Source organism: Scomber scombrus, chromosome 3, assembly GCF_963691925.1.
Source record: "Scomber scombrus chromosome 3, fScoSco1.1, whole genome shotgun sequence".
Classification (NCBI taxonomy): Eukaryota; Metazoa; Chordata; class Actinopteri; order Scombriformes; family Scombridae; genus Scomber; species Scomber scombrus.
In genome coordinates, this window is record NC_084972.1 from 9,512,696 (window position 1) to 9,539,355 (window position 26,660).

General features: G+C 41.2%; 2 protein-coding genes across 2 annotated transcripts in view; both read left to right on the forward strand.

Moving 5' to 3' along the window:
• The window catches only part of dnah1 (dynein, axonemal, heavy chain 1), a 33,822-nt gene extending 16,225 nt beyond the window's left edge, over positions 1 to 17,597 (forward strand). Inside the window, 35 exon segments of the mRNA XM_062416524.1 lie at positions 106 to 279; positions 395 to 424; positions 721 to 899; positions 1,263 to 1,493; positions 2,210 to 2,406; positions 2,548 to 2,683; positions 2,864 to 3,072; positions 3,196 to 3,367; positions 3,702 to 3,893; positions 4,094 to 4,204; positions 4,326 to 4,511; positions 4,605 to 4,796; positions 4,964 to 5,131; positions 5,252 to 5,443; positions 5,802 to 5,933; positions 6,193 to 6,318; positions 6,497 to 6,616; positions 6,857 to 7,006; positions 7,115 to 7,275; positions 7,386 to 7,611; positions 8,542 to 8,737; positions 8,911 to 9,062; positions 9,190 to 9,427; positions 9,430 to 9,480; positions 9,530 to 9,645; positions 9,821 to 9,979; positions 12,180 to 12,311; positions 13,017 to 13,196; positions 13,415 to 13,591; positions 14,147 to 14,317; positions 14,563 to 14,693; positions 15,690 to 15,810; positions 16,339 to 16,545; positions 16,771 to 17,005; positions 17,434 to 17,597. Of these exon segments, the coding sequence (XP_062272508.1) occupies positions 106 to 279; positions 395 to 424; positions 721 to 899; positions 1,263 to 1,493; positions 2,210 to 2,406; positions 2,548 to 2,683; positions 2,864 to 3,072; positions 3,196 to 3,367; positions 3,702 to 3,893; positions 4,094 to 4,204; positions 4,326 to 4,511; positions 4,605 to 4,796; positions 4,964 to 5,131; positions 5,252 to 5,443; positions 5,802 to 5,933; positions 6,193 to 6,318; positions 6,497 to 6,616; positions 6,857 to 7,006; positions 7,115 to 7,275; positions 7,386 to 7,611; positions 8,542 to 8,737; positions 8,911 to 9,062; positions 9,190 to 9,427; positions 9,430 to 9,480; positions 9,530 to 9,645; positions 9,821 to 9,979; positions 12,180 to 12,311; positions 13,017 to 13,196; positions 13,415 to 13,591; positions 14,147 to 14,317; positions 14,563 to 14,693; positions 15,690 to 15,810; positions 16,339 to 16,545; positions 16,771 to 17,005; positions 17,434 to 17,555 (5,672 nt within the window). The 3' untranslated portion in view covers positions 17,556 to 17,597.
• Positions 17,598 to 17,897: 300 nt separating this feature from the next.
• mapkapk3 (MAPK activated protein kinase 3) overlaps positions 17,898 to 26,660 on the forward strand; it is an 18,128-nt gene continuing 9,365 nt past the window's right edge. The window contains exons 1-2 of the mRNA XM_062416327.1: positions 17,898 to 18,656; positions 24,078 to 24,217. Coding sequence (XP_062272311.1) covers positions 18,360 to 18,656; positions 24,078 to 24,217 — 437 coding nt within the window. The 5' untranslated portion in view covers positions 17,898 to 18,359. The remainder of the gene's footprint in view (positions 18,657 to 24,077; positions 24,218 to 26,660) is intronic.

The following is a 26,660-nucleotide window of genomic DNA, read 5'->3' on the forward strand; positions in this document are numbered from 1 at the left end:
TATATGAATTGTTGACTTTTTAGTGTTTTGTTTATTCAGCGTGAAATTTTCCATAATGTTAACCCAAATGATTGAGTTGCTCTCTTTCCTGTCCTTACTCCACAGGCACTTTCAAGCATATAGTGGACATCAATTTTTCTTGTGCCATGGGACCCCCGGGTGGAGGTCGGAACCCGATCACCCAGCGCTTCACACGTCACTTCAACTTTCTGTCTTTCACTGAAATGGAGGACGCCAGCAAGAAAAAGATTTTCTCTACAATTCTAGGCAATTGGATGGGTGAGTCTGTGCTGCAGATTTAAGGCCGCATTTTAGTGGTGAGACAGGTGGGTAGAATAGATAATATTTGCACTGCAGAAAAATAAAACTAATCATAATATTTTTTCTCTTTCAGATGGAAATATGAGTAAAAAGGAACCAGGCAGTAAGTAAGGGACACTGAAAAAAGGAAGTAGACAGAGAATGCAATCATATAAAATGTCATTTAATAGGTACTCAGCATAAGTTAGTAAAACTTATATAAAAAGACACAGAACAAAGGGCTTGTCAATACTACTCATTTTATTTACAGAGCACATATAAAAACTACAAATGTTTACCAAAACAAGATAAAGTTGTCTAAAATGGTCTCCAAATCACACAGTAAAAAGATTTTCATTTGATTTTTTTACATTTTAATATAATCACTTTTCTTTTCTGTGCTGCTGTTTTTTTTATCAGGACCTGTGCCAGCAATCCAGCCGCTGAATGATCTTCTTGTAGACGCCACTATTCGAGTCTACTCTACCATTACCTCCCAGCTCCTCCCAACTCCAGCCAAGTCCCATTACACCTTCAACCTCAGAGACCTGTCCAAGGTCTTCCAGGGCATCCTCATGGCTGAGGCTGGCATGATAGAGGTAGTCAGATCAGTCAGAATTACATTGATGAGAAATAATCACATCACTAGTATGAAATAAAGTGTGGGAAAGTCCCCAATATACTGGAATCAGGTTTAGTCACTTTATCCAGTAAGTACTCACAGTGTATGCCTCAGTGGAATGACCTTACAATACGATATAAAGGCCATTAGAAGTGTCCAGTGTAAACAGTGTACTGTATGACTCAGGTCCACAGTGCCAGACACAGGGTGCTACAGATATTCTTGGATTCCTAGAACAGTCATGTGTGAAGATGTTTGAACTGCAGAGAAAAGGTTGAAAGTGTTTTTGTACATTTCAAAATCCCCGGTGTAAAGGTAGCATTACTTTTGTGGTTTTTAGGAAAAAGTCCAGCTGCTGCAGCTGTGGTACCACGAAAGCTGCCGGATTTTCCAGGACCGCCTGGTGTGTGCCGAGGACAGGGACTGGTTCAACAAGCTCCTGAAGGAATGCATTGAAGAGTTCGACTGCAGTTTTGAAGAGGTTGTACCCTACCAGCCGATTTTGTATGGAGATTTCATGATTCCTGGAGCTGACAACAAAATTTACACATTCATAGAAGACAAGGAAAAGGTGAATGGAGCCAACCAATGACCAGTGTTGTAACTGTGTCTGGAGTATGTTAAGAGTTCATTTGCAAAAACATCCATCTCCATCTTTAGTAATTTTGATAAATCATGTTTTTTTAATTGGGCATTTCAGGTAATATCAATCAAACTACAGTTTGGATGTTTTGATTACGTAAAAAATAACTCAACAAAATACAGGTAACTTCCAAAATGTAACTTTTTTGTTAAATTAAAAAAACAACCCCCAAACACAGATAACTCCACATTTCATTTTCAGAATCAAACCATGCAATGTAATTAACATGTTTTCTTCTAAGTGTGATATTTAACATTCTTTAACATAAAACAAGTAGGTAAAGTGCTGAAAATTGCATTTAAAACAGCCCATTAATGGACAATATCATACATTCACAAATTCATACCTTGGAAAATCCTAACCAGACTACAGTACTCCAGCTGAACATAATCGCTGCCATATTGCGTCACCTGACCTGAATACTGTGTACTGATTCACTGAAGGGATTTATGAGCTTTTGTTTGAGAACGTTCTCTGATGTAAAAACATGAACTTGCAATGCACAGTTACATGTTAAGAATAGCTCACAATTATTTTTAAAGGATGGCGTTTATTAGTTTTTGCAAATGAAGTATCAATTATTTTCTATTGCTTATCAGTTAACCAGGTGATGAGTTTTTTCATCTCTTTATTATATTGTGTAGTTGGCAAAAGTGATGGAGGAATACATGGACGACTACAACCAGATCAGCACAACCAAGATGAAGCTGGTGCTATTCATGGATGCCATTGAGCATGTGTGCCGTATCAGCCGTATCCTGCGCCAGCCTCTGGGCAATGCCCTGCTTCTTGGAGTGGGTGGCAGCGGGCGCCAGTCACTCACTAAGCTGGCTTCATATATGTGAGAGTCCCACACCTTGTGCAACCGAACACTCAAATTCAATTAATCAGAAGGGTTTTTTTCTCCAATTATGCTCTAAAATGTTAATGCCCTATAATGAACTTGTGGCCTTATACTCAAGATGCATTTGTCCATCTTCAGGTCAGAATATGACTGTTTCCAGATCGAGCTGGCTAAGAACTATGGCCAAGCAGAGTGGAGGGAAGACATTAAAAGCATCATGCTGAAGGCTGGTCTTCAGAACCAGCAGATAACCTTCCTCTTCGTAGACACACAGGTGAACAGTAACACTCTTTTACCACCTGCTGAAGTGTTGTGTGTGTAACATTTTTTCAATTATTAAGTCAATCTGATTGAGAGCATAAAGAAAATGTAAAAAATACAGCTGTTAAGTATCTGTGAATAATGACTCTATACTCTCCAGAGTGCAAGTCAACATTTTGTGTGAAACCCCCAGATTAAGAGTGAGTCATTCTTGGAAGATATCAACAACATTTTGAACTCTGGGGATGTCCCCAACCTGTACGCGTCGGATGAGCAGGAGCGCATCCTGATGGCCATGAAGCCAGTGGTGCTGGACCTAGGCCAGCAGCCAACTAAACCCAATCTTATGGCTGCCTACATTAGAAGAGTCCGCAGCAACATCCACACTGTTCTCTGCATGAGGTAGTAAATGTACAAAGCTTTGTTTGCATGCTCTAAAAAAGCAATTGGATTAGGTTCTTATATCCTCTCCTCCTTTTTGTCTCCCTCTCCTTCTGCCCACACCTGGCCTCTTCATCTTTGCAGTCCTATTGGTGAGGTATTTCGAGCAAGGCTGAGGCAGTTTCCCTCACTGGTAACATGTTGTACCATAGACTGGTTCAGTGCCTGGCCAGAGGAAGCTCTGCAGGCTGTGGCTACATCGTTTCTTAATGAACTGCCTGAGCTAGAAGCCAGCCCCACTGCAATGAAAGGACTGGTGAGATTGCTGTGTGCGTGTGTGTCAGTGAGCATTATTGACATGAGGGTTTTAAAATAATATCGGTGATACAAAAAAGGAATGGAGTCATTGTTCAGAATTTTTCACGTGGGTAAAACTTTTACTCCCACTATTTTATCAAAGATTGATTCTAATACTATGATACAATTGTTTGCTTCATATTCATATTCAAGTTCTGAGTGACTCCAAAAGTTTTCAGATTTTTGCAAAGTGTGATCAATTTAAACCACTGACTGCCTGAAAAGCAGGAAAACCCCAATCAAAAATGTTAAATCCTACAATTAGTTTTCACTAATCAATTCCTTTTTTCCAGACATTGATGTGTATGAAGATTCACCAGATGGTAGCCACGAAGTGTGAACAGTACCTGGCTGAGCTTTCTCGACACAACTATGTCACACCCAAGAGCTACCTGGAACTGCTCAAAATCTTTTCAAATCTCACCGGACGCAAGAAGCAAGAATTGTGCGGTGCTCGTCAGCGCATGAAAACTGGTCTGGACAAGGTAAAGCACTAGAAAAGGACAAACAATAAAGATCATTATATTTTTTATGTGTTTGTGGATTTTGCACTGTTAAGTTACTCAGCTATGTCTCCTCACTTGAATGGATAGGAATGTTAAACAGAGAGACTGTGTAATTTGGGTACATATGATTAATTAGCTCTAACTCTTATCTGACTATATGCTGTGTGGTGACCCTATAGCTCCTGAGCACAGCAGAGGATGTGAGTAAGATGCTAGAGGAGCTGGAGACGATGAGACCTCTTTTGGAGGAGGCTGCAAGGGACACTGAAGTTACAATGGAGACCATTAAAGTAAGGAAGCACTAATAAATATATAAACAGATGAGCCCTTCACAATTAGCCTGTGCTGACTTTCTGAATTCTCCAACACTGATATATTACATATTGCATCCAATATATTGCTTGTTGACAGGTAGACACCGTAGTTGCGGAGGAGACACGGAAATCAGTGCAGGCAGAGGAAGCCAAAGCTTCAGAGAAAGCCCGTTTTGCTGGGGCCATCGCAACAGATGCCCAGAGAGACCTAGATGAGGCTCTGCCAGCCCTGGATGCTGCTCTCACCAGCCTCAAGTCACTTAACAAGAATGATGTCACTGAGGTTGAGGGATTTTGACTATACTATGATGAACGATCGTTACGGTTGTTAGTTTATACGCAGAATATATCTTCAACTTCAACTTTTTTTCCATAGGTGCGGGCCATGCAGCGACCTCCCCATGGGGTGAGGCTGGTTATTGAGGCGGTGTGCATAATGAAGGGCATCAAACCCAAAAGGGTGCCTGGAGAGAAGCCTGGCACCAAGATTGATGACTACTGGGAACCTGGCAAGGGTCTGCTGCAAGACCCTGGCAAGTTTCTGGATAGCCTCTTCAAATATGATAAGGTAAAGTACATATGTAGTAGATTTATTACAATACCACTTTGTGTTGGTCCAGTCTCTCTAGAAGATTACTGCAGATTTTACCTTAAGCTCCACAGTTCTCTTTTTTTCAGGGCTTGGTGTTGATTCTGTAAGATGTATTAAAAGTCACTTTCATTTTCATTTTGCAGGAAAACATCCCGGATAGTGTGATCACTTTAGTCCAGCCGTACATAGATAATGAGGAGTTCCAACCAGCCTCCATTGCCAAGGTGTCCAAAGCTTGTACCTCCATTTGCCAGTGGGTCCGAGCCATGCACGTATATCACTTTGTGGCCAGGGCTGTGGAGCCTAAAAGGGTAAAAAAACTGATATCCATGTTTGAGCCATTGTCTTAATTATCAATGTGAGACATTTTGTGATAGTGTGCTCAAAGACCAGTGTCATCTAAACATTAAAAATGGAATTTATTTCTACAGCAAGCTCTCCAAGAGGCCCAGGAGGACTTAGCAGTGACCCAGCGCATCCTGGATGATGCCAATGAAAAGCTGGCAGTGGTGGAGGGTGGCATTGCCACATTGCAGGCAAAGTACCAGGCCTGCGTGGCCAAGAAAGATGAGCTGGACCATAAGTATCAACTGTGTGAAGCCCGTCTTGTCCGAGCAGACAAGGTCAGAGAGAGGATAAGATAAGATACACATTTATTGATTCCCAGGAAGGAAATGTAGCATTACAGCACAATAAACAGATCAGATAAGTAGTCAGGAATATAAACAAAATATATACGAATGTATAATGTACATATAAACAGGAGATACCAGAATACAGCAAAATGCAGAAAAAAATGTTTACTGTTACTGACACAATATCTCCTCTGAAATGACAAGACCAAAGACAATGCAATGTATTATGAGAATAATGTGAAATAGTTAATAATTTCAGGTCAATACAACGCACGAGAAGCACCCATCTAAGCATCCTCATTACTTTTTATCTGTTCCATGCTGATGATGCATTGATTCCCTCCAGCTTATAGGTGGACTTGCTGACGAGAAGGTGCGCTGGAAAGAGACAGTGCAACATCTGGATTACATGGTCAATAATGTGGCAGGTGACGTGCTACTATCTGCAGGATATGTAGCATATCTCGGACCTTTCACTGTAAGTGGGTTGTAACTCTTTTCAGGAGGAAAAGAACTAGACATTTTGACTTTTAGTTGTTAGAGTGAGGTAGTAGTCAGAGCTTTTAAAAATCATTGAATTTGAACATAATTAAGATTCACAATACTGTTTTTTATTAGGGTAGCACTAGTGTCTCCCTGTTTTAGTGTTTGTTCCTTTATAAATACATTACATTCAAGTTAATCAGGGCAACATTATTGCATCATTTGCCTAAGGGTATTCATTTTTTTGTGTTTAGGGAGAGTACAGGGCAGCCATGGCAGAGGAGTGGCTGCATTGCTTCAAGGAGCTTAGTGTCCCACACACTGACGAACCCAACCTCATCAGCACCCTAGGAGATCCTGTAAAGATCCGCTCCTGGCAGGTCAGAACCAGCCTGTTGTCACCTGACCTCATGAGCATCCATGCTTGTAATCCCTGTCTTGTGAAATGTAATCGTTCCAGTCAAGTCAATTTTTATTTGTCCTGACTTGATTAAGTTCTTGTGAAATGTAATCCCTGATCTTCATTATCATCACAACTAGTTGTTTTTATATGAATAGATATCAGGTCTGCCCAAGGATAACCTTTCAGTGGAGAATGGTGTGATTGCCCAGTACTCTCTGCGATGGGCTCTGTTCATTGATCCTCAGGGACAAGCCAACTCATGGATCAAAAACATGGTGAGCTTACTTTTTTCCATGTGCTGATGTGGCCGTAACTGCAGAGGGTGCCAGTGAGACATTATCCATTTACATAACATGTACTTTATACTTTGGAAATATACTTTATTTACCAGTATCATTAAATGCTTTTATAGAGCCCTCACTGTAGCTGTCTGATCTGCCGTTAGGTTTAGCACTTACACAGATACCTGCTTTGACTGATCAAATCATCTATACTTGCATCCTGTTGTCATCCAGGAGCGGGACAATGCAGTGGAGGTGATGAAGCTCAGTGACCGGGACTTCCTCCGTAGTCTTGAGAACGCCATTCGCTTTGGTAAACCCTGCCTCCTGGAGAATATAGGAGAGGAACTAGACCCTGCGCTGGAACCTGTCTTGTTGCAACAGGTGAATACATACACATACAGCACATACAAACAAAACTCTGTTTTATGGAAGTGTCAATCATATATTTACCACACCCCGCTCTGCTTAACTCACATTTTTGGTTCTTAGACATTTAAGCAGCAAGGCAGCACAGTGCTAAAGCTAGGTGACTCAGTCATCCCCTACCATGAAGGTTTTAAGATGTACATCACCACCAAGCTGCCAAATCCACATTACTCTCCAGAGGTCTCTGCCAATGTCACCCTCATTAACTTCACCCTGTCACCCAGGTAACACACTTTTATACAGATAAAACCAAATTCAGTTTTCAACTATATAGATTTTTGAATTTTCTAAGTCTTACTGCCTGAGTGTAAATGTGAATTTTGTGAGTTTCCAGTGGTTTGGAAGATCAGTTACTGGGCCAGGTGGTGGCTGAGGAACGTCCAGACTTGGAGGATGCAAAGAACCAGCTGATCATCAGCAACGCCCAAATGAAACAGGAGCTGAAAGCAATTGAGGATGAGATCCTGTTTCGACTCAGCTCTACAGAGGGAAACCCAGTAGACAATGAAGAGCTCATCCAAGTGTTGGGGGCTTCCAAGATCAAAGCTGGAGAGATCCAGGTCAGACAATCTGACAGTCATGCAATATATGATATCAGTCAGATAGACTGGAGGAGGTTATGGAGGTTATGAATGTTTTGAAGTCTTGACTTTGCATTTCAACCGTGGCTATCTTGGAATTTTTGAAGCCATAAGTGATCATATTTAGATGAGGGTAGAGCTGACCCTAACGCTAGCTGCTAGTTTTAAGCTTTTTTAGCATGGTGTATTTACAGTCTATGGTTAACTGTGATAATGCTAATGCTAATTTTCACTAGTGAAAAATAGGCTTAAAACCATCAAAACAAAATGTGCTTACTGGCAAAACTGAGCGTCTGACTCATTAGAGGGTCTTTTAGCACATCTAAACGCTGAGCAAAAGTTTTTTTAGGTAACCACAATGTTACAGTTAACTTTCATGAATTGAAAACACACTAAAATGGGGATGGCTACAGCTAGGTCTACACTGCCTAACAAACTTTGTTGCTTTGGTAGCAACTGGCCTGTGACGCCGCACACCTGTCACTCAGTGTCACCTGTCACTTAGTTATGCAGAACTTTAAGTCGTAATAAAATTTAAACAGGTGAGTTATATAAAAATGTATCCCTGTACATGACAACTGTGACAAATTGGCCAAAGACCAAAACCTTTTTTTTTTACCAGGCTATGTTTAAATTACAATACTAATTATAATATACTATATTATAATATAATATATCATATTTATTTCTGTTGGGTGGTTTAATGTGAGGGTCTATGGGGGTTGATTCACTTTTGGAGCCAGCCTCGAGGAATTGTAGTTTTTGGCACTTCTGTGTTGGTTTCATGTTTCAGCCCTGGAGGTTGCAGCTTGATATAAACTCATATACGATACTTTGGTGATGTGTCTCTGAATGTCTAATCTATTATTGTTGGATTTTTTTGCTAATACAAGCTGGTTTTGCTGGTAGGCCAAAGTGATTGCGGCAGAGAAGACAGAGAAGGATATTGACGCCACCCGTCTTGAGTATGTGCCAGTGGCTGTGCGCACACAGATACTCTTCTTCTGTGTATCTGACCTGTCCAGTGTTGATCCCATGTACCAGTACTCTCTGGAGTGGTTCATTGGCATCTTCATGGCTGGCATTGCAAACTCGGAGAGAGCAGGTAAAAAGACAATCCATAGTAAATTTGTTTATGCTCTCTGGTCACAAGATTGAACACAGAATTATGACTGCACAACTGCGCAAATCTCAACATTTAGCACATGGACACCAGATGTAAAAAAAAAATAAAATAAAATAAAAAACCCACTGACTTTTACTCAACGTTTCTTACAGACACTGTGGAGGAGAGAATCGTCAACATCAATGAATTTTTCACCTTCAGCCTGTACAGCAATGTGTGCCGCAGCTTGTTTGAGAAGCACAAACTCATGTTTGCCTTTCTCCTTTGCACTCGCATCATGATGAATGAGAACAAAATTGACATGGTGAGCAAAAGAGTTTGCAGTCTTGCACACCTCTTTAATTTACTTTAGGAACTCATAAATACAATACAATGCAGAAGTTCATTAATCCAAGTATATCTGATGAATGCGCTTTGCCTCTGTGTATCAGGCGGAGTGGCGCTACCTGTTATCTGGAGGGATGCCCATCCAAGAACTTACCAACCCAGCAGGAAGCTGGCTGTCAGAGCGTGCATGGCAGGACATCCTGGGCCTCAGTGCTCTGGAAAACTTCAGCAACATGGCAGAAAGTTTCACTGAACATCTGCAGGGCTATAAGAGGATTTTTGACAGCAACCAGCCTCACGGGTAAAAATTAGATAACCACCAGGTTAACACAGGCTCTCTGTTTTCTTCATTTGTACTGTGCAGAAGCTGTCAGTATCTAACAAGCTGTGCATGTGTGTCTATATTTGCCTATAGAGAGCCCCTCCCAGGAGAGTGGGACACAGAACTGGACTCCTTCCAAAAGCTGTTGGTGTTGCGCTGTCTGAGGGCTGACTGTCTCATTCAAGGCCTGCAGGACTTTGTCTCAGCTCAGCTGGGACAGCGCTTTATAGAACCTCAGGTAGAGTCCCTCTCCTCCCTCATATCAAGACCAGGTGCACAAAATCATTTTTATATCTGTGACAGTCTGCAGCACTGCAAAGCATTAGCTGTGTTAACTTTATTACTCTTCTTTGCTCTACAGTGAGTGAGAGCAGTATTTAAAGCGTGCCACTTCTTCTTTCTCCATCCCCTAGGCATCAGACCTGTCTGTGGTCTTCAAGGAGTCGACCCCCTCCACTTCCCTCATCTTTGTCCTGTCCCCTGGCACTGACCCTGCTGCAGACCTCTACAAGTTTGCTGATGTCATGCAGTTCTCCAAGAAAATGAGTGCCATCTCTCTGGGCCAGGGCCAGGTCAGGGCCTGGGGGATGCTTGGGAATTCTCTCACACTTTCTCTTTGTCTTTCTTTCACACACACACTCTCTCTGACCCAGGGGGAAAGCCACAGTAAATCACTTTCTCACAGAACCAGGTCATTCTCTTCTGTCTTATTAAGAATGGCCACCTCAATGCTAATTGTTTCCTCTATTTCTGAGCAGAGGCCGGGACATTGTAGCATATCACTTAGACAAATGTTACATTCCAGTACACCATAAATCAGCTTGACCAGCAACCATAAAAAAGTAATGTACATGTGTTAGTATGAATGCAGACTCATTGTTCCAGCAACTCCCTACCACTTTAATAGATATTAATGTGTGTTTATCAAATTACTTGCAATCCTGACCCTGAGTGCTCTAAAGACTTTGTGAAAGACTTGCAGAATATCTCCATACACCCAGAACTGGGTGTATGGAGATGTGCAAAATAAAATGAGCAAAATAATCCATATGCTACCCAGGCCTTGTGTGTTGTCTCTTAAATTAAGCCTTGTGTTAAGTGTACAGTTGCAAGAAAAAGTATGTGAACCCTTTGGGATTACTTGGATTTCTGCATAAATTGGGCATAAAATGTGTTTTAATCTTCATCTACGTCAAAACAATAGACAAACACAGTCTGCTTAAACTAATACTGCACAGAAAATTGTATGTTTTATTTTTTTATTGAACACAACATGTAAATATTCACAGTGCAGGGTGGAAAAAGTATGTGAACCTTTGGATTTAATAACTGGTTGACCCTCCTTTGGCAGCAATAACCTCAACCAAACGTTTCCTGTAGTTGCAGATCAGACCTGCACAACGGTCAGGAGGAATTTTGGACCATTCCTCTTTACAAAACTGTTTCAGTTCAGCAATATTCTTGGGATGTCTGGTGTGAATTGCTCTCTTGAGGTCATGCCACAGCATCTCAATCGGGTTGAGGTAAGGACTCTGACTGGGCCACTCCAGAAGGCGGATTTTCTTCTGTTTAAGCCATTCTGTTGTTGATTTACTTTTATGCTTTGGGTCGTTGTCCTGTTGCATCACCGATCCTCTGTTTAGCTTCAGTTGGCGGACAGATGGTCTTAAGTTTTCCTGCAAAATGTTTTGATACAATTGGGAATTCATTTTTCCATCGATGACAGCAATCCGTCCAGGCCCTGAGGCAGCAAAGCAGCCCCAAACCATGATGCCCCCTCCACCATATTTCACAGTTGGGATGAGGTTTTGATGTTGGTGTGCTGTGCCTTTTTTTCTCCACACATAGCGTTGTGTGTTCCTTCCAAACAACTCAATTTTGGATTCATCTGTCCACAGAATATTTGGAACATCCAGGTGCTCTTTTGCAAACTTCAAACGTGCAGCAATGTTCTTTGACAGCAGTGGCTTCCTCCGTGGTGTCCTCCCATGAACTCCATTCTTGTTTAATGTTTTCCTTATTGTAGATTCGTCAACAAAAATGTTAGCATGTGCCAGAGATCTTTGTAAGTCTTTAGCTGACACTCTAGGATTCTTTTTCACCTCATTGAGCATTCTGCGCTGTGCTCTTGCGGTCATCTTTACAGGACGACCACGCCTAGGGAGAGTAGCAACAGTGCTGAACTTTCTCCATTTGTAGACAATCTGTCTTACCGTAGACACATGAACATCAAGGTTTTTAGAGATACTTTTGTAACCCTTTCCAGCTTCATGTAAGTCAACAATTTGTTGTTCGTAGGTCTTCTGAGAGCTCTTTTGTGCGAGGCATGGTTCACATCAGGCAATGCTTCTTGAGAACAGCTAACCCAAAACTGGTGTGTGTTTTTATAGGGCAGGGCAGCTTTAACCAACACCTGCAATCTCATCACATTGATTGGACTCAAGGTTGGCTGACTCCTGGCTCCAATTACCTCTTGGAGAAGTCATTAGCGTAGGGGTTCACATACTTTTTCCACCCTGCACTGTGAATGTTTACATGTTGTGTTCAATAAAAAAATTAAAACATATAATTTTTTGTGCAGTATTAGTTTAAGCAGACTGTGTTTGTCTATTGTTGTGACTTAGATGAAGATCAGAACACATTTTATGCCAAATTTATGCAGAAATCCAAGTAATCCCAAAGGGTTCACATACTTTTTCTTGCAACTGTATATGCTTGGGGCTTGTTTTCTTCACATCTGCCTTTTCCTTTGCCGCTGTTTGTGTGGTTCAGGGCCCCTGGGCTGAAGCCATGATGCACATCGCCATGGAGAGAGGTCAGTGGGTCTTCTTCCAGAACTGTCACCTGGCGCCCAGCTGGATGCCTTCACTGGAGAGACTCATTGAAAACATCGACCCAGTAAAGGTCAGAACATAGACATACACAGTAGAGCAGGGACATACACAAACTTATGCATGCACACACACACACACACACACACACACACACACACACACACACACACACACACACACACACACACACACACACAAGCGTGAAGAAAGGACAATTAAAGGTAAGAATTAAAACATTCAAAAATTGACAGCTCTTGGGAATTGGTGATATGTTGCCCCCACTTGGTTTAGAGTGTGGAGTATGAATTGAAAGGTGGCCATTTCTTACATATAGCACTTAAAATCCTAGGTGTAGTTGCACAGAGCTTTCCTATGACTTTGACAGGTGTAAATACGTCATTTAATGCCTGGGGGCACCACGTCCTTTCCCCTCTACAGGTGCACAAGGACTTCCGTCTGTGGCTCACCAGTCTTCCCAGCAACAAGTTTCCAGTGTCTATTCTCCAAAATGGTTCTAAGATGACCATTGAGCCTCCGAAGGGCATCAAGGCCAACCTACAGAAAACCTACCTGAGGCTCACCAATGATTTTATTGCCACCTCCACCAAGGTGTTTTTCTCCTTAATCATCCCTCAACTCAGTCCACTCCTGCTCATATTTACATCCTTACTACTTACTTAGATTACAAACCTGCATCTGTTTGTTTTGGACAACCTTTCCTCTCCCCTCTTCTCATCTCTTCTTCTCTCCTCTCTTCTTTTCTCCCCTTTTCTAGATAGCACACCTCAAGTCTCTTCTCCTGTCTCTGTGTCTGTTCCATGGAATTGCACTGGAGCGGAGAAAGTTTGGGCCACTGGGTTTCAACATTCCCTACGACTTCACCGATGGAGACCTGAACATCTGCATCAGCCAACTCAAAATGTTCCTGGACGAGTACCAGGACATCCCATACAAGGTGGGGGAGAAAAGGCCTCTGTCTGTATTCAACCTGTTTGGAGAAACATATTTCCAAAGCCACATCATTCTCAGTCTAGTTTTCTGTCTTGTTTTGTCTCTCTCTTCTTCTTTTTTGTGTGTGTGTGTGTGTGTGTATGTATGTATGTGTGTGTGTTTGTTTGTTTGTTCGTTCGTTTACGTTCATCTGTCTCCCCTTTTTGTCCTCTACCTGTCTAGGTGCTTAAGTACACCGCAGGTCAGATTAATTATGGCGGCCGCGTGACGGATGACTGGGACAGACGCTGTCTTCTCAGTGTGCTGGAGGATTTCTACTGTCCCGCTGTGCTCACTGATGATCATATCTACTCCTCATCTGGAGTCTACCGGCAGATAGACACTAATCTGGATATCAAGGTTAGATACTGTAAAAGCCATAGCATTCAAAAAATCATGATAAGAGCAGTGCATTTGACCTTTATCTGCGTCAGTACAATGGAGGGGAATGGAATTTTGTTTCTGGTGCCCAGAGGATTAATTCAGAAATATAACATGTCTGTCCAGAAGCTGTGTCTATGTTTTTTTTGGAACTACTTTCTGCGTTGAAAACATGTAATCTTCTGTCCGTTTGCATGATGTTGTTGCATTGTTGAAAAATGATTTCTCTGTTCTTGCTGCCTTTCATAAAGAAGGAAACATAAGATGTGAGGCTGTAAGTATTTGTCATGTTGCATAACTGTTTGTGTGCAATTACACAGCTGTTGACACTCTGCATGTTGAGCCTGGATGCCTGTTTGATCCTGGGAAAAAATGTTAAAAGTTGTTCTTAATTCAAATTTAAACAGTTAAAATGAACATAACTGACAATGAAAACAAAATTAATGACATTGTGTGTGTTTTTCATCAGAGCTCATACAGGCTGGTGTCACTGTATCTAATAAGTAACTGTTGTCATGGCAATTCTGACCCTAGGGTTACTTGGCATACATCCGTGGTTTGCCCATCAATGATACACCTGAGATCTTTGGTCTCCATGACAACGCTAACATTAGCTTTGCCCAGAATGAGACCTTCGCCCTGCTGGGAGTCGTGCTTCGTCTCCAGCCTCGTGCTGCATCTGCTGGGGGCAAAAATCTGGAGGAGGTACAGATATCATATTGATTGTATTGCCTTCAGTCTTTTTGTTATCTTTATTAGTACTAATTACAGCATATTGTTTTATGTACTGTAAATAGTTACAGGCTGAGTGGCATGTGACAAGAGAAACACAGCATGCTTAAATGAATTATTTTAAGTAGGGATTAAGTTTTGATGTATGAAGAGTTGGATTCAGGGCCTTTTTCTAAATGCCTGGACTGAGACTGATCTGCCGCTTCCTTGCACCATAGATAGTGGAGGAGATAGTGGCAGGCATCGTTGAAAAGATCCCCCAGCCTTTCAGTCTCCAGGAGGTGATGGAAAAGTACCCGGTCCTCTATGAAGAGTCCATGAACACAGTGCTCATTCAGGAGGTCATCAGGTAACATCAGGCTGTTACCGTAAGATAACATCACAAACCAACCTGCAAGTCTCCTTCATATAAGAACTGTTGCTGTACACTCATGATCAGGGCTTGAAACGTGACTAAATGGAGGTAAATTCACATAATCTCTGTTTATTTTACAGACTTATTTTTATGCCAGTAATGGGCCTCATTGGGACCAGCTGAAATTAAACTCTCCTGGATTCTTCTCTCCATATGTTACTTTAACGATTAGTGTATTTAAAAATAGTCACCCAGGGAAGACAAATGTTTGCAGTTTGGTAATGCTTTAAGATCAGAAAGAAGGAAACCTCTGTCTGTCTGAAAGCATATTTGATGATAATCAGCTCACCTCAGAGTCAAGTCTAGTGGCCGGAATAGATCAGTGATTCTGCCCAGTATAATTGTAGCATTATTTCACTTTAGAGGTTAGAACAAATAATAATTAACTGTGTAACAGTGACAGAAATTGTACCCTTCAAAAGCCACAGCCTGTAATCATTCTGTAATAATAACAGCAGTTTCATTTGGGTGTGTGAACTTCTGCAGCTGGGATGTCAGCGACTTTTCCAAAGTGAGTTTGAGGAGTCAGAAATCTCAGAATGTGAAATGGAGAACAATCTTATCGGCCTCTTCGAAATATTTATATATATTGTTCTTTTGTGCTGCCATTTTTTCCTGTTAGGGCATGTTGTCCTCCTGTTATAAAGAAGACATTTGCAGAAAATGTAATTATATTCATGTTCATTTTGTCCCTGAAGCATATTGATTAAATGACAGTAGGATGTGTAACTGAATGCAGCAGTTACTGTGTCTATGCAGTATCAATAATCAATATTTTGTGCTCTCAGAGTGAGTTCTTCATATTTTTTCATTATCTTCATTTCTCTCGGTAAAACATGAGGCTACACGGATGACTATAACCCAAGTATTACTCAGTCTGATGTCATCAGTTTAAATCTTCAGCACTTGTGTAACCTTCATGTTTTTCAGATATAATAACCTGCTGGCGGTCATCTCTCAGAGTCTCAGTGATATTGTGAAGGCTCTGAAGGGTTTGGTGGTGATGTCGTCTGAACTGGAGCTTATGGCCAGCAGCCTGTTCAACAACATGGTGCCTGATATGTGGAAATCCAAGGCAAGACACACACACACACACACACACACACAACCTCTGTAAAACATTAAGTTAGACACGACCCGCTAATGTATTTGTTGTTGATGAATAGTAAATATTTAAAACAAAATGGGACATGCTTAACCTTTGGTTTTTTTTCTGTTTTTTTAAGCAATGCTGCCTAATTTAAAAAAAAAAAAAAAAAAAAACCTTGACCCACTCACACTTACTCAACAAAATGTACACACACAGAAGCAATAAAATACTTCTCTGTCTCATCTATTAGTTGATTTTGTTTTAAGATGATGCAAAGCCAGAATGCGAAAGTACAAAATGCTGTAGTTTGCATTGAATTGGACTGATCTTATGATATCGGTCTGTGTGTTGCACTTTATTCTATTTGACATTTTGGAGTGATTTCCCTGTGCAAGATATCAGATGGACATTTGGTGACATTTCTACCCTGATCTGATTATTCCGGGCTCTGCTTTCTAAGCATACATAAATCTGTCTCTGTCTCTGCAGGCCTACCCCTCTCTGAAGCCTCTGGCCTCCTGGGTGTCCGACCTGCTTCAGAGGATCAATTTCCTGCAGAGGTGGATCTCTAATGGCATTCCACCTGTCTTCTGGATAAGTGGCTTCTTTTTCCCTCAAGCTTTTCTCACAGGATCCCTCCAGAATTATGCGCGTCGCTCCGGCTCCTCCATCGACACGATTGGATTTGACTTTGAGGTCAGACAGTAGGCTGCATGTCTGCTTTTATCCCACCAGCTTAAAACATATTAACTTATATTTCTCAGGTGTAACAGTACAGATTTAGAGCTTTAGAGCTTTATTAACGTCAAACCCAATCTAAAATGTGTGTATGAATTTCAACAGGTACTGTCATTTGTTCCTGTTAGAAGTGCTTTGAAACTTTCTTTTTCTTCTCTGTTTTTGTTTTCCTCTCTCCTTCAGGTAATGGTGAAGTCATTGTCAGAGATAACTGACAAGCCAAACATGGGCTGCTACATTCACGGTCTATTCCTGGAGGGGGCTCGCTGGGATAATGAGGCAATGCAACTCATAGAGTCCAGGTCCAAGGAGCTCTACACTGAAATGGCCGTCATCTGGCTGATCCCCAAACCCGAGCGCAAACCCCCAACCTCTGGTGTCTACATCTGCCCCATCTACAAGACCCTCACACGTGCTGGTCAGTGTTTGAGCACGACAAGCCTCACCCTTTTTTAAAACTGATCTCATTTGTTAGACAAGTTATAGTGCTTTGCTAACAGGTTGTTTATTTAAAGATTTATGGAACCATCTTTTGTCAAGGAAGTGGATTAACCCTGTGTCTGTGTAGCTGCTGCCCGGGTTATGAACTCTGTTTGTCAGTGTAATGAGGATCCTGCTCTAGTGTTTGTGCGTATCTGTTTTTGGTGGTTTTATTACTCACCCAAAATAGATTCTGGTCAGTATCTTGTTTCACGAAGCTTCTGAAAGTGCAGCTCTGTATTTTCCACCCACAGCACGCATCCAACACCTCGTGCTGGCACGTTAGACTTCACTCAGAGCAGTGATGGAAAGAAACAGTCTAAATGTCTTCTTGATGTCAGTGTACTGCTCTGTTTGCTTTTACAGGGACGCTGTCCACAACTGGTCATTCTACCAACTACGTGATCGCAGTGGAGTTGCCAACAGACCGCTGTCAGGGACACTGGATCAAACAGGCAGTCGCTCTCATTTGTGCACTAGACTACTGAACTGTCCATTTAGTCGCTGTAATAAACTGTTTTGTACAACAAATTGAACCCAATATTTTCATGTAAGATTATTTTCTCTGATAAAATCACTGCTGCTCCTGTGGCAACATTAAATATCCTCTCAGGACCATAATTTTTTCTTTAGTCTTATCAGTATTTTCTATACAGCCAAGAAATCTGATCATCAGCACTGACTGTTGTTCACATGCTCACTGAACACTGAGCTGAATATCCGTCCTGCTCCTTTAAGGCGGCCGCACAGGGCCAGTTGAGAAATATGACTTAACTGAAGGAGGGTGGTGCTTAGACAAACAGTGACAGTGACCGGCCATGTGAGTGAAGGCAACCAAAGGACTCCAGATCAAAGGGAAACTGAGTCCATCAGAGCCAACGGGGATCCCTCTTCTCTGCTGTTGGTTAAAGGCATTTCTAACTGGAATTTATTATTATTTATATCATTCAGATGTGCTGAAATATTTGGATTTCTCTGAAGAGACACTCTTGACTGGTGAAGTTGACAGAGCTTCTTCTTTTCTTTTTTTGAATAAAATAGGCGCGTATTTTAGTTTATGAGAGAAGACGTAGTTACATTGTGATTTATAAGCTCCAGCCTACAGCAGATACAGTCTAAGTGATTTACTGTGGAGTCCTCTCAGGACAGCAAGACGCGCCAGCGGCGCTCAAGGATTCCTCTCAGTTTGACGCAATTACCGGAGGGCAGCAGGAGTCATCGTATTTACTTTAGTGAATTACGCACGCTTTCCTACTGCTGAGCACCGCTGGTGACAACAAGCCGGTGTGAACATGCTACAAAATGGAAACGGAAAGGAGAACCCGCTGCAGGCGCCGAAAGCTGAACCAGAGCCGGACTCCCCGGCTAACGACCCGAAACAGGAGCAGCCCACTGCCCCAAACACCGACAAAAAGGACGCGGACGCAGAGACCACGCACTTCCCCCTGCCCGTTTATCCCAATCTGGATATAAAGCGAAACGCAGTAACGGACGATTATAAGATCTCCAGCCAGGTTCTGGGTTTAGGGATCAATGGCAAAGTCCTTGAGTGCTTCAACAAGAAGACCGGAGAGAAGTGCGCACTGAAGGTATATTGGAGTCACCTGACTCATAGCAGTATGTCATAAACAGTGAACAGTTATTAGCACTGCTGATGAGGGGGTCATTATCAGTTTAGAGATGAGCATTTTGTGTGTTTCCTAAATGTTCACACTTGAAAATAATGTCTTAGTTTATGTCTCCAAACAGTAGCACACTGATACAAGAGAATATGAGCAACTTAAAAAATAAATAAAGCTAAAGCTGTTATAGTTATAAAGTAGTTATAAATGTTTGGTTTAGTTTGGTTAGTTCATTTAGACCTGTTGATCAGTTAGGAGTATTAGACTCCAGTCCTGTACTTTGAATTTTAATGGTGAATCTACACTTTATTTAGATTTAGATCATAAATTGTCCCTTTATAAATGAGGATTTGTTGACAGCTACAGACTGTTAACCAAAAAACCAAAGAAAACTTTTAAGTTTGCATCTTGGTCTTTGTGAAACTGTGATTGGCATTTTCACCATTTCCTGACATTTAATAAACCAAACAACTAATCAGTCAACTGAGAAAATAACCAATAGATTAATCGACAATGAAAGTTGCAGCCCTTGATAATGACACGTTCGGTCTGTACTTTTATCATCTATGAGTTGTAACTATTGACACTATAGCCAATTTTCAAGACCTTTGACCTCTATCTGAGGTCATATTTCCGTCACTGTGTGTGTGTGTGTGTGTGTGTGTGTGTGTGTGTGTGTGTGTGTGTGTGTGTGTGTGTGTGTGTGTGTGTGTGTGTGTGTGTGTGTGTTTCTTAGAGAGAGCATAAGTTTAGGTTTTGGTATTCCATGTATGTGTATGTGTGCCTATTGCTCCTCACACTGGGCTGACATTCCCTGTCCACGTTGCCCACTGGACTCAGAAACTGTGCGTGTGGACACACACAATATCACAACATTTTATGACCAAATACCTTGATATCAATACTATGACAATATTGTATGGATGACTCAGTGCTTTCACACAATATTTACACAATGAGATTTTTGATTGATAATCACCAGTAATGTGGATATAATGACTAAGTCGGTAATGGACAATAATAAAACAGCTATATCTGTTTTCACTTTACTGTAATGCAGTCTTTAAAACCAGGACAATACAATACTTATGCCATATAACGATATCCAAAATTTAAAAAGATATCTAGTTTCATATCACGATATCGATATACTATCAGTACATTGCCCAGCCCAAACAGGGGCACAGATTTCTGGAAGCTCGGCCTATCACCTGATTAGATGCAAGAAACGGGGCATGTGCTCACCAGGGCACATGCTATGACATGTTACACTTCTTCAGAGGGACACACATGGATGTTGAGAGTGACACCTTATTCTGGGTTGTTGGAAACTTGGATACAGCTTCACACTCAAGCAGTCACACACACGCACGCACGGGTCGTCTAGCTGTCACCTGTCACCCCTGGGCCACAGACTCAGAGAGATTTACTGGCTTACAGTAATCCTTCTCGATCCAAGCTGCCAAGCCGGGCAGCAGCAGTGGCACAAGCAGAGCTGCAGAGCCAGGGCTGGGGGGATAGAAAGAGAGAGAAGATGAGAAAAAGAGATAAACCGAAGCAGAAAATAGGCAGTCAAAAACAAAAAGATAAAAGGCCGAGAGGGATAGGATGTTTGATGGTATCACGTCAAAACAGGAGACAGGAGAAATGACAGCAGAGAGAATGACAACATGTATGTGGCTGGAAAATCCTCAGGCTACTCGCTGAATTCAATTTTGATATTTTGTAATTTTATATCAAAGCAACATTTGTTAGAAGACACTGAGCTGTTAACCAGCCATGGCACAAAAACGTGTTTTATTAGAAACTTTTTGTCGGCTATATAAAAAGATACTGGTGTGTTTCTTATTGCACATAAGCCAAAATCACCTGGCACTGACAGATTTCAGCTTCCGCACGGTGAACAGCAGGTCAGGGTGACCCCACCTGAGAAAAAACACCTCAAACACAGCACACTCAGCTCAGAAACATGTTAAAAGGTTTAAAAGAGGACAAAGAAAACACTCATGAAATCATAATTTACCCTGTTGCAGCTCTTACTACTGTTAATGTGATTGTTCTGGACCTGCTAACGTTTTTTTTTTTGAGTAGTTGCTTTGTAGAAACCTGATAGAGTTCTTATTCCTCTGTATTTCCACTCAGGATAATTAATTACTTTCAAAGCACTTTTTAAAAAAATCTTAAGGCAAATGTAAAGCAAAAAGGAAGCAGTGTTTGATGTGGATGGGGTGAGAAGAGTTGACCAGCTCACTGGCTTTTTAATTAAGAGTCGCTCTGAGCGTTAAATGTAATGGATGAGTATAGGTTTAATCCACTTTGCAGCAGAGCTGGAGGGGAGCCATCATCTTAATGTAATTCAGTTACAGTCATCAGGATTCTTTTAACTTGGATTTGTCTAACTCCTGGGAGGAGAGGGAGGTGGGAGAGCCCCGTGCTCCATGGCACTCCTCTCGCAAGCCACGCCATTAACCACTAAAACCATCACGAGCTCATATTTGGCCAGTGAATGTTCCATTTTAACGTCAGCGGTGCCCTCCAGCTTAGCGCTGAGGCTTCCATTCATAGTCAAGCTTTTCTCTTCAGTATGTTTGTGAATCTGTGGTCAGACCTTTGGCATGCTCGTGCACATCTGGGTTTCCTCCGGGAACCGCAGAGACCAAACTGTCAAGGAAATCCTCAGTGGTTTGATCAGAAGGACACTGCACGGAAGATGGTAGATGTTTGAAAACTGTTAAATCTCGCGCAGGTTTGCTCCAGGCAGTCGGTGCTGTTAGAGAAGTTAATCAGTCTCCATTGACTCTCAGGGTTCAGCCGCTTGTTGAGCAATTCAAGATCATTATCTGCTTTGATTGTAGCATTGAGGAAACTGTAGCTGCAGCACTGAGAGGTCTTAGGTAATGAATACAGCAGGAGATTTTAGGTTTTTAGCCTCGTTAACCTTTGTGTTTGAGGAGTTTTGTTGGCACACGTTTCAGTGTGGATCACTCCTGCTATTTGTTGGGCTTACACAAAACAGGAACTTTGTTTTTTTTGCCCAGTAGGAACAGTCATTTAGGATTTCATTTACAATTCACTTTCACTTTATGTGTAAAGTACACCACAGTTTACTGATGTCACAGGAAAATCTACATCTAAAAATACATTTTGGGTGTTTTTTTAAGTTAAGTTAGAAGTTTAAATTGTAATTTGTAGGATTGGTGAGTTTTTAACACTTAAAAAATAACTTTAATATCATAGTATACAGCACAAAACTAGCTTTAAGAAATTCATCCCTATTTCTTAGCTAAAGATATTAATACATTTTGCCTATTATTATTATTATTATACCTAGCAGGTATAGACTGATCACTACAACACAACATATATGAACACTCACAGTCTAACTAGTCCACTCTGCTCTATTTTATGATCAGCACTTTATTGATAGGAGTTGTAAAGATAAACCACTTTTTTTTTTTTTTTAATGAGTGCAGCGACAGGTGTAAACATGAAGAAACAATATGATTTTGTGTGTGTGTGTGTGTGTGTGTGTGTGTGTGTGTGTGTGTGTGTGTGTGTGTGTGTGTGTGTGTGTGTGTGTGTGTGTGTGTGTGTGTGTGTTGGTGGTGTTCAAATCTGTGGGGCAATATCAGGTAAAGGTGTTTGTCGCCTTACTGCCTCCGGTGACAGAGATGCGATAGGTTTAGAGGAGTGTGAGGAAGCGGTTGATTGGTTTAGAGTAGGATCAGGGGCAAGCGTGTGTTTAGCCTCCACGATGTCGCCTCACATATGAAAAGAGTCCATAAGAAGATTAACTCTGTCTCTCTCAGTCACCTCTCTGTCTACCCTGTGGTGTTTTATGTTTATATTCAATCCACGCAATCCTCTTTTATTACAGCCAATTCTCTGTCCGTGCAGGAAATTAAGGAAACCGGCTCACATGTTGTCGGCTCAAATTAAAGTCATAAAGCTATAAATGACATCGCAGAAAGAAATCTGCCCACTGCTTCGCTCGTAGTCAAGTTCAGTGGGCACGGCTGAAGAAAATAAGGCACATCTAGTAGTATATCAAGCAAATCAGTCACCGGAAACCCTCAACTTCTACTTTCAACACCCTTGTGTGCTCGGCCCTCACTTCCTCTTCTACATTAGCGAGGCAGCTAAGTTACGGATATGAGCTGTTGTTTCTGGCATTGGTGTCATTTTGGAGTTTCCATGAAATATGAAAGTTTTTTATTTCCGCTCGCACGACTGACACAGACTTTTGGTAAATACTCTGTCCGCGTTTTAAAGTCCGTGAGTCAACCCCTCTGTGAGTTATGTACTCGGGGCTCGGCCGGCCTTGTGAACAGCAGGAGATCACTCCATCACTGTCACATCCAAAAATACACTCTGACTGAAGATGTGTGCTATGTCAAGGTCCGCCACCTGCTGTGTGTGTGCTTATGTCAAACACATATCCTGACGTGTGATCAGGCTTTCTTCAGGACTGCATGGATGTCCTCAGCTCACACTGAATTTAAGATAGTCGAAAAAATATGATTTTATTATGTGTATTGTATCAGGGTCACTTTTCACTAAATGAATACAAAAACATGGCATAAAATTGGTCGTTACTGTGCAACCATCAGGAAAAAGTTACAGTTAAAATGAGTTAACATTAATGACACAATGCTGTAAGTATGAGGCATTTTAGATGCTGTAATCGGCCTACATGATCAGGCTGATGTCATAAGGATGTTTTCCAATATGGGCTTACTTTAAATGACAATTATATTTGAAACTGCATTTAAAAAATCATGGTTACAGGTGTACTCCAGTAATTGAGTATTTTACTTCCATAAAGTTAGGGGGACTCACAAGCGTCAGATTCTAAAAAGAACAGTAAAAAAAAAAGTATTCTGACATTTCATCTCAAACTCCCAAAACACTGAAACCTACATTTCCCTAAATGCAATTTGAATTCACCTTTCATCCTAAGTGCCTGCTACTGTTAAACTCCACACCTCCAGTTTGTGATGCAAGCTTTCTTCATCAACATTTTTAGTCTCAAACCCAAACCGAGATAACCCCGATGACATTATGAGGGTTATTTTTCAAACACATCGGACAAAATGCAGCCGTTTTCACAGGCTGCGTTTGTTCTCATCTTGAGTAAACTGAACTCTGGGGGAGTGCAACTTTAAGACACTTACCTTACTATACTCAAACTAATGTGTTTCTGTTAAACATTACATTACATTAGACCAAACCCTTCTAACTTCCTTTGTCAGCCCTCTCAAAATAGTCATTTGGACAGCACGATAACATGATCAGATCACATATGATTCCTTTTCAATCCTATAAATCAGTCCTGTAATACAGTAATAATGTATTTTCTATTCATTGTTTCCCCTCTACGTATGCCAGATTCTCTACGACAGTCCAAAAGCGAGGCGAGAGGTGGAGCTCCACTGGAGAGTGTCAGGCGGACCGTACATCGTCCGCATCCTCAACCTGTATGAGAACATGCATCATGGGAAGAAGTGCCTACTCATCATCATGGAGTGGTAGGTGGTCTTCTACTACTTCTACATGATTTACCCACCATGACCTACCTGAGTGATTTCTTTGACAGCCATTTAGATTTTTTTCTCATTACTCTATTACTAAAAACATTTGCTGTATCTTTATTTTAAAGGCAGTATATATAGCTGTTTATTTATAGTACTTAAAACCATGAATTATCTAAAATTATGAAATGTTACAAGGCTTTTTTACTTATTTCCTGGAAACATTGTGGGTACGAGGCCTGCCACATTATTCAGGCCTCAATCAAGTTTCAGTTTCAAAATAGGCAACTGATTTTATAACAACAGCAAGTCCCCCTAGTCCCCGGTTTAAGATGAGGAAGCGATCTTGACAGGATGATGTGGATTCATCTAACAAACTCTTTTGGAGAAAAACAAATCTCTATAGAGAAGTAGCATCTGTTTTTGAACTAGAAAAGAGGAAGTTAGTGGTCCTTCGCGCTTTTCCACTGGAAAGTTTGCATTTGCTCTGTGATAAATAAAGAACAACAGCTTTGTCGTGACTACGGACTTGTAACATCCAGTCGTTTCCACAAATGCACTCACTTTGTGATCTTTGTATCACACAAACAATCAAACAGGCTGAAGGTGATTTTCCACGTGTGGTTTCCTGCATGTTGAGAAGACCGCAAAGTGAACAATGATGCTTTAACCTTCACAGCTGGGTGTCGTTATATTATTATTCTCGTAGAATAAAATTTAATAAAACGTTTTTATGTGAACCACATACACAGTTTTATGGGAAGAGAGCTGAAATCTGGTAAGGAAATCAAAAAGGATTTAATATTTCCATGTTGGGCTATTTATGTCTGTTAGTAGGCTACATTTCCATAATGTGGTTTCCTTCTGCCGACTAACACAACAGTTGTTTTTTCCACCATGATGAGAAGGTGAGATATTATCTGTGTCATCATGGTGAAACATTTATGCTAATATTTGTTTTGAAGATATACAATGCTGTATTCTGTCTTAGAAGCCTTAAAACCAGATAAATAGAACCCAACTGAACAAATGAGACAAAAACATCAAATATATTCATGTATTTATTGAGGAAAGTTATCCAATTTGACATAATTGTGTGAGGCGAAAGTATGTGAAGCCTTCGTGTCAGCAGTTGCTGTGACCCCCTTTTGCAGCAATAACTTTGTTTCCTGTAACAGTTTATCAGCTCTCACATCAGCTTGGAGGAAATTTAGCCCATTACTATTACAGAGCAGTCACAACTCAGGGATGTTAATGGGCTTCTTGGTATGAACTGCCCACTTCAGGTGCTTCCACAGTACTTCTGTAGGATTAAGGTCAGCGCTTTGACTCAGTCTTTCCTAAACATCAACTTTCTTCTGCTCTAGCCATTCTTAGGTAAAACAACTTGTATATTTAGTGTCTGTTGAGCTTCATTTCACAGACAGATACCTGGACTTTTTCCTGTAGAATCTGCTGGCACAACTCAGAACTCGAAGCTCCATCAATGATTGCAAGCCATCATGGTCCAAAGGCAGCAAAGCAGACCCAAACCGTAATGCTGCCACCGACATGTTTCATAGATTGGATGAGGTACTTAAGTTTGAATGCAGTGTTCACTCATCGCCAAACAAAAGCTTCTTCATTCAAGCCAAAAAAATTCAATTTTGGTGTCATCCATCCACAGAACATTTTTCCAATGATCTTCTGGCTTATCCAGGTGGTCTTGAGCAAAGCGTAGACAGCAGCAATGTTCTTCTTGGAGAGTTGTGGCTTTCTCTTTGCAACTCTGCCATGCACATCATTGATGTTCAATGTTCTCCGGATGGTGAACTCATGAACGTTGACTCTAGCCACTACAAGAGAGACCTTTATTTTCCTAGATGTTACCATAAGGTCCATTGTGGCCTGGCATTGTGGACTTTTACACATCTGCTCTTGGTGTGATCTTTGTGTCTTCCATTTGTACACAACCTGCCTGACGGTCGACTGGTGGAGTCCAAACTCTTTAGAAATGGTTTTGTAACCTTTTCCAGCATCAACAACTCTTCTTCTAAGGTCCCTCTGAAATCTGCTTGTTTGAACCATGACACACTTCCACAAACCTGTGATGTGAAGCTTCTCTTAAAATAAAACAGGGCCTCTCAGACTCACACTTGATTTTCATCCCATTTATTAAAACACCCGATTCTAATTCCTCCTTTAAATGAATTGATAATCCTAATGGGTCAGGTGTAGGGTTTTGTGTCATTTGTTTAATTAATGTCTCTTTAACTAGTTTTAGGACTTATATGTAAATCTGATCACATTTTAGGTCAAATTTATAATAGAAATAGAGCACATTCTAAAGGCTTCACACACTTTTAAGCAGAACTGTATCTGAGTATTATTACTGAAGATATAGTGTAGTGTTTGTGCGTGTCTGCTCCATGTCACTGAGGGCAGAACACTCATACACGCT